The 19,098-nt window shown below is 40.6% G+C and overlaps 1 protein-coding gene across 1 annotated transcript in view; it reads left to right on the top strand.

Moving 5' to 3' along the window:
• BTBD7 (BTB domain containing 7) overlaps positions 1-19,098 on the top strand; it is a 103,958-nt gene that overhangs the window by 24,985 nt on the left and 59,875 nt on the right. Inside the window, exon 2 of the mRNA XM_089522435.1 lies at positions 15,585-15,772. Coding sequence (XP_089378561.1) covers positions 15,691-15,772 — 82 coding nt within the window. The 5' untranslated portion in view covers positions 15,585-15,690. The remainder of the gene's footprint in view (positions 1-15,584; positions 15,773-19,098) is intronic.

Raw genomic sequence — 19,098 nt, 5'->3', positions numbered from 1 at the left:
TCATGTTTTCACTAGCCATCTCAGTTAAAAAAGAACCCAGATTTGTATAAGAAAAAAAGTAGGGTAGAATAGATGTGAGACATTTGTTTAACTTGATGACTCTTCAGTAGATGCTTGCAACCTTTCAGGATATTAAAAAGATGTCTAAGATTGCTACTGCCTCCATGTGGCCATATAGCTAGATTTTACAGATGCTTGTTATCATTTCTGGATAATCTTGAAATATTTAGGCAGTTGGAGGAACCTGTTTCCATTTTATTACAGACTGTTGAGGGACAAATCATCCCTTCTACTAGATGTCCTTGCAATAGAGAATCTGAAGTGAGGACCATAAATTACTCTTCATCTTACACAGTCATAGAAAATGGTGATATCACTTCAAACTCTCTTACTAGCAGGGGCAGGGAACCATATTTCTGTGACGCACCAATGAAAACTCCAGGCAGAGCAGAAGCTGATGGTAAATGGAACTGTTCTTTTAAATCTTTTGCCACCCCTTTTCTCTATCAGTGTCTCCATTTCATATTTTTTGCACGTTGCTGGTGTAGAGGTGAGGAGACCAATATACTGGCCAAAAGCTGCAAGTTTCCTTCTACTAAACTATAAGTCATACTTAATTCTAACTTGAGTAATTTTGTGCAGGGTAGGAAGGAAATTACACAGACCTTTATATGATGTGTCAAATAGGCAATGATCACACAACACACACTGTGTGGAAGTACATCTCATTTAAAGTCTCCACTGCACTGACTGCCAAACTGTTTGCAGTATTTTCAACCACATGTCTCAAGTATGAGTGTTTGTTCAGTGCAGCCTGCAATATATTAGCACTTCTCCATAACACTGGGTGGCTTCTTCATGAGTCAATGTACCTATGGGCAGGCAGTAGTGCAGTAGGTCTGACTATCGACCAGAGTCAGGGTTGTGGGCCTCTGTTCTAGAGTGACAAAAAAGACTAACCAGGAAAGTCTGATACTTGTGCATACTTATTTAACAATAATGCAAAAACTTGTTAAATTCATAAATTGCCTTACATTATGGTTACTTTTCAATATTTTTGTTGTATGATTATTTTCTACATAGTTTGGTTCCATTAGTTCACTGGATGTTTAAATTGTATTATTGTAGTAAACATATGCAATTATGAGTTCAACAAGATTTTTGCATTGCTCAATAAGTATTCACAAGTACCAGACTTTCGTGGTTAATCTTATTTATTTATTTATTTATTTGGTTACTTGGTTTAGAGATCCTCTGTGTGTAAGGGTATATTGCCATATACAGTCACCCCTCCTTTCTCACGCACTTGAAATCTGTGGTCTTGAATATTCACAAAAGGGCGACCTCAGTTATTTTCAATCAGGTGCTCCCCAGTGGTGCGCACCATGTGCGCACTCGCACACACGCACACAATTCAAGACCATGGGGCTTGAATATAGGCAAGTCTCTGTTTTCGCAGGGGGATCCGGAACCGGATCCCTTGCGAAAACAGAGGGCTGACTGTATTCCCTTACATTCTAGAGTGGTACCTGCTGTCCTAAATGGACAGTGTGTGTGTTCTGGCATATTAGCATATGAGAAGACATGGGGATAGGCTGTAAGATTTATAGTGCTATCTTCAGCTACAAGAACACGATACATGTTTTCTGTGTTCTATAATATTTTTTGTTAAATTAATAGTTCATAACAGTAAAGAATTGCACTTATGGACTAGAATTTGTGTTTCTGGATGACATGTACAATTGCAACATTCAGAAGTATCTGTCTGGAGAACTTAAGTTAAAACTTCAAAATTCTCTCTGAAAGTCAGCTACTTCAATATTTTTCTGAGAACATCCATGTTTAAAAGTTGGAAGCATTTGGCTTCATAATATGGTCTCCACCCCCGCACCTTGTCATTTAATCTTTATTTGAAGTTCCAGTAGAAAGTGGTATGAAAATGCTTTGGTTAAGAGGAAACTATTATACAAAAGCATGGCTGTTACTCAAAGCCCGGTTTGCACACAGAGCTTTTGTTAAATTAAAGACTCCTGGCTGTAAGCCTAGATGCTCAGATTATTGCCAGTGTTCTGAGACATTCTTAAATTGTGAGAGTTATTGGAAACTCTTAAGAAAACTAAGATTGGTGACTTAGGTGCTGATTTGTTAGAGATTGCACTTCTGTTGAAGTTCATTTTTACGAAATAATATTGGCTACAATTTGGCTTATAGCTTAATTGAAAAACATACCAAATTCACATTCTTTAAGAACTGAGGGAGAGTTGTTTTGTCATTGGTGTTGCATTTATGATATACTGAGGATTGCCTGTATTTGAGAAGAGTCATCACTTTCTCATTCTCTAATTATAAATAAAGTGGTGTAAAATACTGAATATGTAACCATGATCTTACAAATCAGTTGAAATGTTAGTCAGTGATTTATATTGCTCTTTGAAAAAACTAAACTGCTGAGTGGGCTAGGGCTAAAGAAATAGCTCAGATTCCAAGGCATCTGAGATCTTCATTGGAGACTCTACTGTGTCCCCAAGCACTAATGATGTGAAGGCCCATGAAAAAAATGTCCATGTTTTTTTGTGAATCATGCTAAAATAAAATATTCCATAGTTGCTTTTCTTCCTTCTTTCAATATTTTTCTGATTTTTCTCCATTTTTTCCAGGAAAAAAAAAACACAGAAAAAATGAGAGGAAACCAGAAAAAACAAGAATAAATTGAAAAAAAGGAAGAAAGTCAATTATGGAATATTTAAGTTTCATATGATTCAGGAAAAATACAGACAAAAATGTTTTTTCCTAATTCTTCCGCAGACCTTCACATCTCTGACCAGCATTCAGAGAGGCTAGACTGGCGATTGTATAAGACAAGGTGTCTTTGTAGCCAAACCTTTACTCAGGAACCTCCCTCCTAAGGGAAGACTGGCTGAGAGCATCCTTGTTGAGTTTCGATCAGCCTGCCAAAACCTGATTATTTTATTATTTTATATAATAATAATAATAATAATAATAATAATAATAATATATTGATTATTTTGTATGGCCTGTGCTCTTCACAAGTGGATCTAAAACCAACAATTAAAATAGTTTTTTTTTTTCATCTGTTGTTAAATAATGTTATCTTTTATATTTTTCACTTTTGAGGCTCTGGTAATCATAAATACTTTTGATAGAAAAATAGAGACAGCATTATATTTGGCATAGAGCTGAATGAATGCTGAAAATTCCAGAGTACAGAACGTGCATTGTATGTCTTGGTGAGAAGGCATATTTTGAATCTGGAACTGAAGGCATCCTTGTGAACTGGCTGATACATGTTTGGGTGGTTATCATAAAGTATATGTCAAAGGTTTGAGGGCAGGAATTTGGGCTGGACTTTGTACTGTAGCAAATTAAAACCTGTAGCCATTAGACCTCTGTGCTGCCTCATCCTGTTTACCTGGCAGTGTTCATATTGTGTTCCCTGGGATTTGCTACCTGATAAATATGCATAGGATTGCCACCATAGTCCTTGTCAAAGGAAAGGAAGAACAGGATTTTGTGCTTGTTCTCACTGGCCACATCCATTGACAGAGAGAGCCTTGTTTGCATGGTGTGTGGCTCTCCTGCTGTTCAGACCACCAGTTCAGCCTTAGTCTCTAAAATGGAAAATGGAGAAGTGTTATGCATGTTTTACATTTCTGATTGAGCCCTCTAAAGCTCAGTGCAATCATGGTGATGGGTTGAAATGTTACTTTTTTGGACTACAACTGCCAAAAATCCCTAGCCAGTCAATGTTCCAAATTGTGTAGATTATCCCTGTTCACTTCCTACTCATAAAGCAATGTGTAATTCCTTTAAGAGGATTTTTTGTAAAAAATAATATTGAATGTTTTCCACCTTTGTTCATATTTGAAAATGGTATTGCTGGTGCTTTTTCTGTCATTAGTGACATTGCTAATTGGGGGTGAGTTTGTGAGTTCAGAAAGTATTACAGTACTTGAAAAGTTATTAGTCTGAGATAATTTGGGGGAAATCCAATTTTGTGGTTGTGTGCCTTCAAGTTGTTTCTGATTTATGTTGACCCTAAGGCAAACCTATCATGGGGTTTTCTGGGGCTGAGACTGTGTGACTTGCCTAAGGTCACCCAGTTGGTTTCTATGGCCGAGTGGGGAATTGAACCCTGATCTCTAGAGTTGTAGTCCAACGCTTAAGCCACTAGCAAGTGAAAAAGATATTTCCATCATTCTTCGTGCTAACTAATGGTATGACCACCCAGTTCTCAGGGCTGTGCTGCTGTCCTCTTCACTCTGCTCCATCTTAATATCCAAGCAAAACTAAGTTGTATTGGCACCTGGGGTAGAATACCCCACTTCCTCCCTTCCCTGGAAGCAGCGATTTGGTGCCTTCTTATGACATCCAAAAGCAGCCACCTGTAGCAGTCCTGGTTTAGAGATGGATCCTAACCTAGAGGATTCAGACCCTGGTCCAAGATCCTTGTAACCATTTGATGGAGTCAGTGAGCTTTTGAACTGAATCTTAACATACAGTAGGCACAGGTTGCTGATCTATTGGCAAGAGAAGGGAGACCTCCAGTACCTCCCTGTTTGAGGAGATCAGATTGGTCCCCATCTTTGCCTTGCTTTAGATGGATTTAAATAGCTTCCCGTAATTTTGTTTGCTTGTTATGTTTCAGGGATGATTTTCTCTGTTCTTAATTTCATTGGTTTTAGGGTTTTTTTAATAATTATTTTTAACAATTGTATACCATTTGGGCTTAGGGCAGAAAGGTGGTTAATTGGTTAAATATTGCCTCATATTCCCTGATAAAGTAGCAATAAAAATAGGTATTAGCAGTTGGCATAAACAGTACAGATTGTTGTCAGTTGCAAGAAAGGAGAAAGTTGAGGCTGATCTATAAAATATGTGACCTGTTTCTGTATTTTAGCATTTTTAAATGGTACATGGGGAAAAACTGTATGGATTATCTGGTTTTTTACCCAGCTATCTTGATTTATTATACCTGTTGCAAGGTATCTGATGCATGAGACTGAAAGGTTGAAGAGCTGTAGTTTAGGATGTGACTAAAATAGCTTAAATTAGAGCAGATATTTTTTCCATCAGAAGTAGAGAACCTTTGACCTTCTAAAAGTCTTTGCCTAAAACTCCAATACTGTAGCACTAGGAATTAAGCCTGAAACATTATGGGGGAGCAAAGGTCCCCTGCTTTTGCTTTACATAAAGAATGACCACATGTAGAATATCCCAGGTTTAATCATGTCCTTCAGTTAAAAAAATCAGATGACAGGTGACAGGTATGATCCTCTCTCTGCTTGAGTTTCTGCAGAGCCTTTACCAGAAAAGTAGAGAATATAGTTTTTTGACAAAAACCCAGGATATAAATTAAAGAAGTAAATACTGTACTGGGCTAGATGGACAAATAGCCTGACATGGAATAAAGCAGCTTCTTATTTGTAGTACTATTTGAAGTAACTCTTCCAGATGGATCTATAAAAATGAAAATCTTATGATGCCAGCACTAACAAATCTCATGTGTTTCAGTTTTCAAAGACATAGCTAAATCTGCCATAGCAGTATGAATTTAAAGCAAAGGTTGCCAGAGTTGTGGTGGGTTTTTTTTAAGGAATGTGTTTAGTCTCAGCCATCTATAACCCATAGATTAAGGGGAAAAGGCTAGCTGTCCTGTTTTTGGAAACACAATGGAAAATAACAAAATATGTAGTCCACATGCACCATTTTCATTCTGTGACTTCAAAACTCATGACTTAGAAAAAATGAATCATGAATTTGAACACATCCTTCCTTCAAAAGCTGTGCATTTTAGTCTGCTGGTAGTTTTAAACTTAAACATTTATATTTACATTAGTATAACATTTGAGATGTCTGGAAAGATCCTTTGCAGGTGCACAAAGCTAGTATCTAAAAAGTTAAATTGCCACCTGCTCTCCTTCCATCCTGCATAGAACTGGAATGCAAGAACTTGATTTTTCTCACCTGCCCTAAACTCTTGAGAAACAGATTCTCCTAAATTTAGTTTATAGCACGACATGGTGTGTTCTAGGATGAGGGGCGAGTAGGCACATAGAAACTTGCCCTACACTGAGGGGCAAGTAGGTATATAGGAATGATGGACCTTTGGTCCATCTAGATCACTATTGGTGACAGTAACTGGCAGAAACTCTCCAGGGTTTTCTTGCCCTATCTAGGGATGCTGAGGATGGAAGTTGAAACCTCCTGCTCTGCCACTGAGCTACAATCTCTACTTGAGGTTCCCTGGATCCATGCCCATTGCCCATAGACACATATAGCTTTGATGCCAGTGGAAATTTTTATAGAACATACAGTCAGCTCTCCTTATCCATGGATTTAACCATCCATTGATTGAAACCTTTTATTTTTATTTTATTATTTTATTTTTATTTCTTTCAATAAAATTTATTTAAAAAAAAAGAAACCTTTTAAATTCCCAAAAGCAAACATTGATTTTACTATTTTATATATAGGATACCATTTCACTATGCCATTGTATTTCATGGTACCTGAGCATCCACAGATTTTGCATCCAGGGGTGGTCCTGGAACCAATCCCAGCAGATTGGAGCAGAGGACAGAATAGGGGAATTTCAGCACAAAATAAGTAAAGAGATAGTACAGGAATTCCTTGTTAATCTAAATGAATTTAAGTTGCCAGGACCAGATGAACTACATCCAAGGGTATTAAAAGAACTGGCAAATGTAATATCGGAGCCATTGGCAATAATCTTTGAAAACTCCTGGAGAACAAGAGAAGTCCCAGCAGACTGGAGGAGGGCAAACGTTGTTCCCATCTTCAAAAAGGGGAAGAAAGAGGATCCAAACAATTATCGTCCAGTTAGTCTGACATCTATACCAGGAAAGATTCTAGAGCAGATAATTAAACAGAGAGTCTGTGAACATCTAGAAAGCAATTCCACAATCACAAAAAGTCAACATAGGTTTTAGAGAAACAAATCATTCCAGACAAATCTGATCTCTTTCTTTGATAAAATTACTAGCTTGGTAGATGAAGGGAATGCTGTGGATATAGTATATCTTGATTTCAGTAAGGCCTTTGACAAGGTTCCCCATGACATTCTTGCAAACAAGCTTGTAAAATGTGGGCTAGACAAGGCAACTGTTAAGTGGATTTGTAATTGGTTGACCAGTCGAAGCCAAAGGGTGCTCAACAATGGATCCTCTTCATCCTGGAGAGAAGTAACCAGTGGTGTTCGACAGGGCTCTGTCCTGGGCCCAGTACTGTTCAACATCTTTATCAATGACTTGGAGGACAAAATTGGGGGAATACTTATCAAATTTGCAGATGACACCAAATTAGGAGGAATAGCTAATACTCCAGAGGACAGGATCAAAATTCAAAATGACCTGAATAGACTAGAAAGCTGGGCCACAGCTAACAAAATGAACTTCAACAGGGAGAAATGCTGCACTTAGGGCGAAAAAATGAAATGCACAGATATAGGATGGGGGACACTTGGCTTAAGGAGACAACATGTGAAAGGGATCTAGGAGTCCAAGTAGACCACAAGTTGAACATGAGTCAACAGTGTGATGCGGCAGCTAACAAGGCCAATGCGATTTTAGGCTGCATCAATAGCAGTATAGTGTCTAGATCAAGGGAAGTAATAGTGCCCCTCTATTCTGCTCTGGTCAGGCCCCACCTGGAATATTGTGTCCAGTTCTGGGCGCCACAATTCAAAAAGCACATTGAGAAACTGGAGCGTGTCCAAAGGAGGGCGACTAAAATGGTGAAGGGTCTGGAAACCTTGCCCTATGAGGAACGACTCAGGGAGCTGGGGATGTTTAGCCTCGAGAAAAGAAGGTTAAGAGGTGATATGATAGCTCTGTTTAAATATGTGAAAGGATGTCATATTGAGGAGGGAGCAAACTTGTTTTCTGCTGCTCCAGAGACTAGGACCCGGAGCAATGGATGCAAGCTGCAGGAAAAGAGATTCCACCTCAACATTAGGAGGAACTTCCTGACAGTAAGGGCTGTTCAACAGTGGAACACACTCCCTCCGAGTGTAGTGGAGTCTCCCTCCTTGGAGGTCTTCAAACGGAGGCTGGATGGCCATCTGTCGGGGATGCTTTGATTGAGATTTCCTGCATGGCAGGGGGTTGGACTGGATGGCCCTTGTGGTCTCTTCCAACTCTATGATTCTATGGATACCAGGGTCCAACTGTATGTGTTTCAATGGTTTTTTTAACTGAATTAAGTTTTGCTGCAGAGACGAAGAGGCTGGCATTCTTCTATAAGTGATGATTCATTTCTAGAGAGAGTGTTTCTACTTGCCCACATACATGGCTTGTGATCCTGTTGTCTCATGCCTAGAATTGTCCGCTATCTTAAGATCTACCTTGCTTTTTCACTCGCTCAGTCTATGTTTATTGTGAGCTTTTTGTTAGCCTCAAATTGCTATAAGGGAAGGAGTGTCTTCCTTGTTTTGTGTACAAGATCATACATGCTGCTGTAATGCGATACCATACTTTGTAGGCTTAAGAGACTCCAGTTATTGCATCTGTGTAAAATTGACTTCCATCCACATGCATCTGTATTCTATGCAAAGTAGACTGAGTTTAAAACAGCACTTCTTAGGTAGGGATGAGTTTGTAAAAAATCTGCACCTGCGCAATTTAAAAATAGATTCTAGGAACTGGAATGTCTTCATATATCTCCAACACTTTCATGTATCCATTCTTTTAATGTGTTTGTCAAGGTATGCATAAAAGCTGGTTAATTTTTTTAAATTGTGAACTTTGTGTTTATGGTAAAAATGTTTCCACAGATGCAGTTTTGCTAGTAATAAATTCATGGTGAATGATGACTGTTCTTTTATCCACTGAACAGAATCCTTGAAGAAGTGAAAACCATCATATATATTCTTGTCCCTTATCCCTCCTGGCTCATTAAATAGGATAAGAGGAGTCACTAGGGTTGGTGTCACCGAGTACAGTAACTCATAGTGTCACCCCCTCCCATTGACTTCCTCCCATACCACACCTATACAGAGTCCTTAGTAATGTTTTTGTACTAATTTACTCATAAATCCTAATTCCCGTAAAGCACTGAATGTAATGGTAATAGTTGTTACATAAACAACTGGCGAAATTAAATTTATTCCTTTAACTTACAATATCATACACACAAAATTATTATTATTATTATTAAACTTTATTTCTAAAGCGCTGTAATTATACACAGCGCTGTTCAAACAAATGTGTTTACTTATATAGTTTCGTGTGGTTAAAGAGAAAATTTGGTAAAATGTGATAATTTTAAAGAAAATATTAAAAATTAACATTTAATTATTTATTTTTTTTAAAAAAATGAAACAAAAATTAATTTAAAAATAACCCAGGGCCTCTCCTTTCTCCTTGCACTGAGTCCCACCCCCTCACACCAACTCTTCAGAATTTTAAAGAGATACAGGCAAATGCCACAGGCTGTTTCTGCCAAAAAGTAGATGTTTGAGGAGCAGTGGTGTCACCCCCCCCCTTGAGTGTCCCCTGGTATGGTCTGAACTCCCTGCACCCCTTAGTGACTGGGTACAGTGCAGCCTGTGGGCTGCATGCAGCACCCAAAGCCATTTTTGCCCCTCCAGGAGAGGAGGCCTTTTTGGAAACAAACAAACAAACAAAATTGGTAGAAATGTACTCATAACCCCTAGAGGCAAAAATAGTTTCCTGTTATCCATATGTTTATGTGGAGACAGGATCATGTGTGACCCACCAAATTCTCCTAGGCAGCTAATGTGGTCCCCAAGCTTTCCACACTTGCCCACGCTTGCTCTACAGCAACACAGAGTCTCAATAGGCCCCAAGGAGGTTATTACAAGACCTGTTCTGGCATGCTGGGGAGGGGGTGGGATCCCTTCCCTCAATATGATAACTGTCAGCCAGTATTCTGTTCTGGGGCAAGATAATGGCACATATGGTAGCCTTACAATTCCAGAGGTTCATTAGTAAAATGGTTTTCTAGATCCAATTCATTTTAGCTTCAGGACTGGTTATGGGACCGTGATGCCTTTGCTCACCTTTATGGATGATCTACACCAGGATCTGGGTAGGGTGCGTATATCTCTGTTGGTCTGGCAGTGGTTCCATTTTTTTTCTAGAGGGGAATGACCAGAAGGCAGTGCTGGGGGATTTCACTTCCGTTCCTTGGATGTTGTCCTGTGGAGTCCCTCAAAGCTCTTTGCTGTCTTCAATTTCCTTATAAAAAATGAAAAATCAAGGTTTGATATTTGAAATTTATACTTTTTTTGAACATTTTCAAACCGTGGATGCTTGAATCCGTGTATAAAAAAATCCGTGTATAAAGAAGGGCCAACTATATATGTGTGTATGTCTTCATAATATGGGTCTCCATTTTATGGACACCATATGGGAAACCATTTTGCTATGCCATTATATTTAATGGGACGTGAGCAACCACGGATTTTGTTATCCATGGGGGATCTTGGAACGAAACCCCAGCATATAACAAGGGTCTACTGTATTTTGGGGAGGTTGTCTGGTGTGTTTGGGATCCATTGTTGCCATTGTTACTGATGACACTCATCTCTGTGCCTTCATTCCATCTAACTCTGAGGAAGCTGTTTTCATGCTAACCAATGTCTGGCAGCAGTAAGAAACTGGATGGTAGTAAACAAATTGAAGCACAAGATAGATATGTTACTGGTCAGTAAAAAATCATATCAGGAAATTGAGATTCGGCCTGGGCTGGATGGGGCTATCCCCCAAAGTTTCAGATTTGTACCTTTCGGTCATTCCTGAACACAGCCAGGTTTCAGCAGTTTCCCATGAGTTGGTTTGCACTACTGTGCTCACTGTGCCTATTCCTGGAAATGTCTGGTTTGACCATAGTTGTCTTAGTAATGTCTCATTTTGATCACTCTAATGGGCCTAAATACCCCAAAGAACACAAATTTTGTCTGACTGTGGAAGTATAGCAGGGTCATCCCTGTAGGCTATATTTCAGAAGAAGAAACTGGCAAAACCAGCTCTGAGAAAACCAAGAACAGTGATGGCGAACCTTTTTCAGTTCGCATGCCGGGGGCGGGGCTTCTACCCCCAGAATGGGGGCTGAGTGCCGGGGGTGGGGCTTCTGCCCCCTTTTCAGAGGGAGGAGCCTCTGGCTCCTGCCCCGGCATTTGCCGGCCCCTGAGGGTCCCTTTAGGGGCCGGCAAAAGGGCCGTGGAGGACGGCAGGCCGTCCTCCGGCTTTTGCTGGCCCCTGAGGGTCCCTTCTGGGGCCGTCAGAGGCCGGCAAAAGAAGGGAAAGGCAGGAGAAGGAAGCTGGGCACGCGTCCCAGCCGGCTTCTCCTCGGCCTTTCGCGGAGAGCGAAGAGAATGGCAGGAGGAGGCGGCTGGGCACGCGTCCCAGCCGCCTTCTCGGCCCTTCGCTCCCCGCGAAAGGGCTCCATGGAGTCCTTTCACGCGGAGCGAAGAGAAGCCGGGAGAGAAGGAGGAGACAGACGTGTGTGCCTCTGTCTCCTCCTTCCAGGCTCCATTTTCTTGCTTTCTCAGAGAGACAGCGGGAGGCCCGAAAATGTCAGGGAGGAGGCGGAACGGGCACGTGCCCGTTCCGCCTTCTCCCTTGCCCCGGGCCCAGCGAAATGGTGTCGCGTGCCACCCGTGGCACGAGTGCCATAGGTTCGCCATGACGGACCTAGAATCATAGAATCGTAGAGTTGGAAGAGACCACAAGGGCCATCCAGTCCAATCCCCTGCCATGCAGGCACTCTCAATCAAAGCATCCCCGACAGATGACCATCCAGCCCCTGTTTAAAGACCTCCAAGGAAGGAGACTCCACTACACTCCGAGGGAGTTTGTTCCACTGTCAAACAGCCCTTACTGTCAGAAAGTTCCTCCTAATGTTGAGGTGGAATCTCTTTTCCTGTAGCTTGCATCCATTGTTCCGGGTCCTGTTTTCTGGAGCAGCAGAAAACAAGCTTGTTCCCTCCTCAATATGACATCCCTTAAGATATATAAACAGGGCTATCATATCACCTCTTAACCTTCCCTTCTCCAGGCTAAACATCCCCAGCTCCCTAAGTCGTTCCTCATAGGACATGGTTTCTAGACCCTTCACCATTTTAGTCGCCCTTCTTTGGACACGCTCCAATTTCTCAGTGTTCTTTTTTAATTGTGGTGCTCAGAATTGGACACACTATTCCAGGTGAGGCCTGACCAAAGCAGAATACAGTGGCACTATTACTTGTCTTGATTTAGACCTAAAATTGCAGCCTAAAATTGCATTGGCCTTTTTAGCTGCTGCATCGCACTCATATTCAACTTGTGGTCTACTTGGACTCCCAGATCCCTTTCACATGTAGTCTTGTTCAGCCTGTTGTCCCCCAACCTATATCTGTGTGCTTCATTTTTCCGCCCTAAGTGCAGTACCTTACATTTCTCCGTGTTGAATTTCATCTTGTTAGCTTTGGCCCAGCTTTCTAATATGTTGTCATTCTGAAGTTTGATTCTGTCCTCAGGGGTATTAGCTACTCCTCCTAATTTCGTGTCATCTGCAAATTTGATAAGTATGCCCCCAATTCTGTCATCCAAGTCATTGATAAAGATGTTGAATAGCACTGGGCCCAGGAAAGAACCCTGTGGCACCCCCCTGGTCACTTCTCTCCAGGATGAAAAGGAGCCATTGTTGAGCACCCTTTGAGTTTGGCCGGTCAACCAATTACAAATCCACCTTATCTGACCTACATGTTACAAGCTTGTTTGCAAGAAGGTCATGGGAAACTTTGTCAAAGGCCTTACTGAAGTCAAGATAGACTTGTTTCTCTGAAACCCATGTTGACTCTTTGTGATTATAGAATTGCCTTCTAGATGTTCACAGACTCTCTATGAAATGATCTGCTCTAGAATGTTTCCTGGTATTGATGTCAGACTAACTGGACGATAATTGTTGGGATCCTCTTTTTTCCCCGTTTTGAAGATGGGGACAATGTTTGCCCTCCTCCAGTCTGTTGCACTTCTCCTGTTCTCCAGGAGTTCTCAAAGATTATTGCCAATGGCTCCGATATTACATTTGCCAGTTCTTTTAATACCCTTGGATGTAGTTCATCTGGTCCTGGAGACTTATATTCATTTAGATTAACAAGGTATTCCTGTACTATCTCTTTTCTTATTCTGTGCTGAAATTCCCCTATTCTGTCCTCTGCTCCATTTTCCTCAGGTTGAGAAACCCTTTGCCTTTTCTGAGAAGACTGAGGCAAAGAAGGTGTTGAGTAATTCTGCCTTTTCTCTGTCTTCTGTTAGCATTTTGCCATCTTCTCCACGTAGCGGCACTACCATTTCCTTCTTCTTCCTTTTGCTGCAGACATATCCAAAAAAGCCCTTTTTGTTGTTCTTAACCTCTCTAGCAAGCCTGAGTTCATTCTGTGCTTTAGCTTTTCTGACTTTACCCCTACATGTGCTTGCTATTTGTTTGAATTCCCCTTTGGTGGTTTCTCCTTTTTTCCATTTCTTATACATGTTCCATTTAAAAGTTAGCTCAGTTGAAAGTTCCTTAGGCGCAGTATAGAGCACCAAAAAAACGTCGCTCTCCTTGCTCTGCAGCAGCGCCGTAGCAACCAAATTGCATGGCGCTGTTGGACAGCCAAAGCGCCAGCAACGGTGTGATGATGTGCCAGTGGCGCAGCGCCGTTTGGATGCTGCGCCGCTGGCACGTCATTGCTGCGTGCACCATCTGGATGGTGCCGTGCAGCTTGGACACACCCATGACATGCTAGGGTTGCGGGGGGTGTGCATGCCCCTCCCCCAAGCAACCCTAGCATGTCATGGGCGTGCCGCAAAGGGCCTGTCTGTTCTGGGCCTTAGTCATCCATCCTGGTTTCTTGAGACACCTCCCATTTTTCTTCCTCACTGGAACTGTTTGAAATTGTGCCTTCAGTATCTCCCTTTTGAGAAACTCCCATCCATCCTGAACTCCCTTCTCTTTTAGTATTTCTGACCACAGGATTGCCCTCAATACTTCTCTAAGTTTACTGAAATCAGCTCTCCTAAAGTCTAAGATGCGTGTCTGACTATGCCTGGTTTCTCCTTTCCACTGTATAACAAACTCCAGGAGAACATGGTCACTTCTACCTAAGAATCCCACCACTTGCACCCCATTAACCAAGTCATCCTTGTTGGTTAGGATCAGATCCAAAATAGCTGGCCCCCTTGTTGCCTTTACCACCTTTTGGAAAATGAAATTGTCTTCGAGGCAAGTGAGGAATTTGCTAGACCTTGAGGATTTGGCTGGGTTTGAATTCCAGCAAATATCAGGATAGTTGAAGTCACCCATCAGTACTACATCTCTCCTTTCTGAGTGTGTAGTCATCTGTTCTAGGAAAGGCGTCATCCAATTCCTCCATCTGACTGGGCGGTCTGTAGTAGACTCCCACCATAATATCCTTGTTGTTTCCCTCCCCTTTAATTTTTATCCGTATGCTCTCTACCTGGCTTCCAGTATTGATGTCCTGGATCTCTTTACTGGTGTAAATATCTCTGACATATAGTGCTATTCCTCCTCCTTTCTTGTTTGACCTGTTTCTCTTAAAAAGGCTATACCCCTCTATTTCTACATTCCAGTTCTGAGACTCATCCCACCAGGTTTCAGTGATACCTGTTATATTTGCTTTGTTGTACTAGGAGTTCAAGTTCATCTTGCTTATTTCCCATGCTCTGTGCATTAGTGTAGAGACATCGCAGACCACGGGTCCCTTTTACTTGCTGCTTGTGGAAGTATTTTTGCCTCTCACTGTTGGGTCCTTGCACTTTTTTTCTTGTTTCCTCTATGTCAGTTTGACACTTTTCTCCATGCCTTTCGCCTTCCATAATATTCCAATGAAAGTCATGGAGTCCCCATAAGTCAACAGGTAACTTGAAGGTGTGTGCAAGCACACTTTGTTCCAAAGAGAGCTGCAACCAAATAATTAAAGAACTAGCTAAAAGAAGCATACAGCTCCCTTGTTGCAAGAGCTCTGCTAGCTTCCAGGGGCCCAATTAAAAGTGCTTGCTTTGACCTATAAAGGCTTATATAGCTTGAGACCAGGCTGTCTGAAAGACTCTATCTTCCAATATGAGCCTGCCTAGGCTTTATGATATCCAGGAGAGAATCATCTCTTGGTCCCACCGCTTTTCCACACACATTTGATTATTGCTCCCAGGCTTTGGAACGCCCTTTTCAGGCCCCCTCCTTTCTATCCTTCAGTAAGCAAATAAAAATCTTGCTGCTTAAGCAAGCTTTTAGGAATTGACTACAAAGTCTTTTAATGGTATGTTGTTTTGCTTATGTTTGTCTTTTAATGGATCCATTTTCAAGAGTTTAATGTTGTGCTTTAATTGCATTTTAATAAAAATGTGTTTTAACTTATGTCTTTGTAGATGCTTTTAATTGTATTTAATTTTTTGTAAACTTCTTTGAATCTCTATTATTAGGAAAAGGCAGCATCTAAATGAATAAGCAGCAATAATAACTGTATACTGTTAAACACATTTTTAATGCAACTGTGTATTTGTTAAAAATAGTAATGATTTTTTGTTTTTTCTGTTCAGAAATGGAGGCAAAGATCCCGCCTGAATTGTGTCATAACCTTTATGATGGATTATGGGATTGTGCGCTGATGAGCCCGCAAATGGAATGCCTGAGTGACTGAAGAAAATGGGTGCTAATGCTTCGAACTACCCTCATTCGTGTTCCCCAAGGGTAGGGGGAAATTCTCAGGCACAACAGACATTCATAGGTAAGAATTTATATTTATTAACTTTTAGTTTGTGTATTTGTATAGCATAATTCTTCCTCTGATATTCTCAGGCACAACAGACATTTATAGATAAGAATTTATATTTATTAACTTTTAGTTTGTGTAATTGTATAGCACATTTCTTCCTCTGATATCTGCAGTGAAGAATGACAAACTCAGTGCGCTTAAGAGAATAGCTACTGTTTGAAAAATTGGTAAGTTTGCACACTTTCCACTGAACAGTAGTCTGCATTGCTGAAACTGCTATTATATTGTCAGCTCTGCTTGCTTTCAGCTGCCGTACCATAGCAGAATTTTGTATAGCTTTGTTTTTATCTACATCTAAACCAAGTTTGCAGTAAATACCAGTTTTGCAAGAGATTGAACCTGGTCTGGGAAGATTTATAATTCCTGCTCAAGCATGAAGCTTATTGGGTGGCATTGTGCAAGTCTGTCAGATTTCTCTCAGAGGTATTGAGCACATGAATGGAAAGACTTATAAAATCAGAACAGTGTGGAAGAAGTAGATAGAGATAATGTTTTCTCCTTCATTAGTACTAGAGCTTGAAGTCACCCAATGAAGTTGACTCATACTAAACATAGGGCCACATTACATACTGTATTGTATTAATGTACAATTAATATTTGAATCATTACTGCAGTTGTTTCAGGTTTGTGAGAACCATTAATCAAATAAATACTCAAAGTACTAGTTTCCCCTCCAAATTTGTGGGGGATCTTTTCCAGACAACCCCGCCACCACGAGTTAGGAGACTCGCAGATAATCAAGCCTTGTTGAAATGAATGGGGTGCTCTCCTGCACACAAGCATAAGGTGGGCACCGCAGGAGCGGGCTCCATTCACCTCATTGGCGAGTCTCCCCTCTGCGGAGCATGAAGTCCACCATTCAAGTCCACGGAAATTTGTCCACCACTCCTTGATGGGATCACACTTCCCTTGAAGGATGACGTTCGCAGTTTGGGAGTACTTCTGGATCAGTCTTTACGTTTGTCATCTCAAGTGGATGCGATGGCCAAGAAGTGCTTGGTACCAATTTCGGTTGATACACCAACTGCGACCCTACCTCGACTGAAGGGACCTTGAAGCTGTAGTACACACTCTGGTTGTTGTTGTTGTTGTTGTTATTATTATTATTATATCATAAACAAAGGCTGGCCTCCATTGGATGTGCTCAGTAACTATTCAGATCAGTAGAATTTGTATTTGAGTGGAATATAGCATGCATTCTGTAGCTCTCATGCTGAAGTTTTTTATATTGTAAGCTTGAGGGTAGGGAACTGTCTAATTTAAAAAAATTGTAAGCTGCTCTGAGAGCCTTTGTTGCTGAAGAGTGGAGTATAAATAAATAAGTAAGTAAGTAAGTCCTGGATGGCAAAGAGGTCTGTTTCAACCCATAGTCTCATTAGTAAAATCTGTATGCTTTCTAGTAATAGACATGAACAATATTCAAGATGATTCTTTTGGGAAGACATTTATTTTTAAAATACCATTGGCTGAAAACCATGGGGAGGCTGTGGTGTATGGAAAACATCTTAAAGTTCACAGCATTTTGCTGACCAGTTTTTCACGGATAAAGTATTTTAACTTTTCTTTTTGCTACCATGAAAGAAAAGGTCAGATTAGAAAGAGGAGACATTTAGTTAAAATGAGTTTTCCCCCCATGGGATTGGAAGCTGGTAAAAGTCTGGGGATTTCAGAATTATAGCAGTGATATTAAATCTCCATGTATTAATCAGGTTTTGCCTTTGGCATAAACTTGGAATAAGTACATTATTAAAATAGGATCTCATAGTTGCCCATTAGATCTAACAGCGAGAATGTTCTTGCTTGGGGTAAAATGTGGGGATTAATTAATCCTAAACCCTGTGGAAACATCACCTAATGCCACACTTGCTGTTGAGTATCTGCAGCTTGCATTTTCTTCAGTGCTTTTTCTTCACGTTTTGGGAGTGGGAGGGAAGGAATAGGAGATTTTTTTCAATGTCCTGTTAGAATCTTTTCATTTAAAATGGTTTAGAGTTTGGGGTAAGGTGGTCTTTATATGAAGGTGGGTGATAGGGTGATAGTTGGACTTTTATGTATATCGAAGGAGTGGATACTGCTCCATATAAAAACGGTACCTTGCTTGCAATTTAATCAGTGTACATACAGAAGGTATGACCCACAGGTTGAATGTGGCCTTAAAACAGCTTTTTGATGCCTCTATGAGATCCCTGAAGTCACCATTAAAAAACTGGAGCAACTTGGGCTATAAATGCCCCAGACAACCCAAGCCACCATAAAATGTGGCCCTTTGGTACTCCTTGATGCCTGTGATTGCTTCTGGTTACACCAACAGCAATGATATGGCCTTTAGGAATTTCCTTGACAGCCCTCTTCTCTAGATTAAACAAATGTAGGCCAAAAATGGATGTCTACCTTTTTGAGCTGTTCTCAAGAAGATGGATAAGTAACCATGTAATCTGTCAGATTATGACTGGCTCCATGGATGAATTATAATAATGGAACATTCACATTTGCTTTCCCTGCCAAGTAGAACTGTCCAAGCCAAATACCAACAAATTTTGCCTTTGCAGATTTTTCTATTTTATTCTTTCCATTTGCGTCTATTCTAGACTTCTTTTTGACTAGTTGTCATTGGTGAATTCTAACAATGTTTTTACCAGAATTCGCTTAAAACTGTTTGTATGCCCAAATAGCAAGAGGACCCAGTATCATGGCTGGGAAGCAGAGATCCTCCTGTAGAGTTGTTCCCCAACTGAGCCACCATGATATCTAGAACACTGTAAATTTATATCTCAATGTTTTAAACTCCATTTGCTAGCAGATTAGAATTCTGTAAAGCTGGCCCAAAATTTCATCCCTGGGCAAGTATACAGAGGAGTATAAAAGCAGTACTGAAATTTAGGAAAACCATCATGCATTTGGAATGGTATGGCATCAATTTAATCTATTATTGTTCTAATTGTATAAGCAAAACTCAGGAGTTCAAACTACAACATGTTCAAGAACATAAGTGATGGTTTCTTGGCCTGCTGTGGGGTAGAAATGGTTCAAGGTTTTATATGTCATCTTGATGTTCTCAGGGTTAGCTTCAGAGACAGCTTTACATATGCAGCAGATCATGCACATAGAAAAGCAGGCTGACTTTGTACATTGATATATGATGCAAGTAAAATACACCACTGCTTTATGCCTTGTTTTTTCTGCTGTTCCTCCTCCTCCTCCTCCTCCTCCTTGAATCTCCTTGGTATGTTGGCTGTCTTTGGCTATACAAAAATAAGTAATCTTTGGAAATGGGAGAA

This window comes from Sceloporus occidentalis, unplaced genomic scaffold (genome assembly GCF_023333645.1).
Source record: "Sceloporus occidentalis isolate IW3139 unplaced genomic scaffold, rSceOcc1.0.p SCAF_4, whole genome shotgun sequence".
NCBI lineage: Eukaryota > Metazoa > Chordata > Lepidosauria > Squamata > Phrynosomatidae > Sceloporus > Sceloporus occidentalis.
Note: the sequence above shows the minus strand (reverse complement) of the source record. Positions and strands in the feature narration are given on the sequence as shown.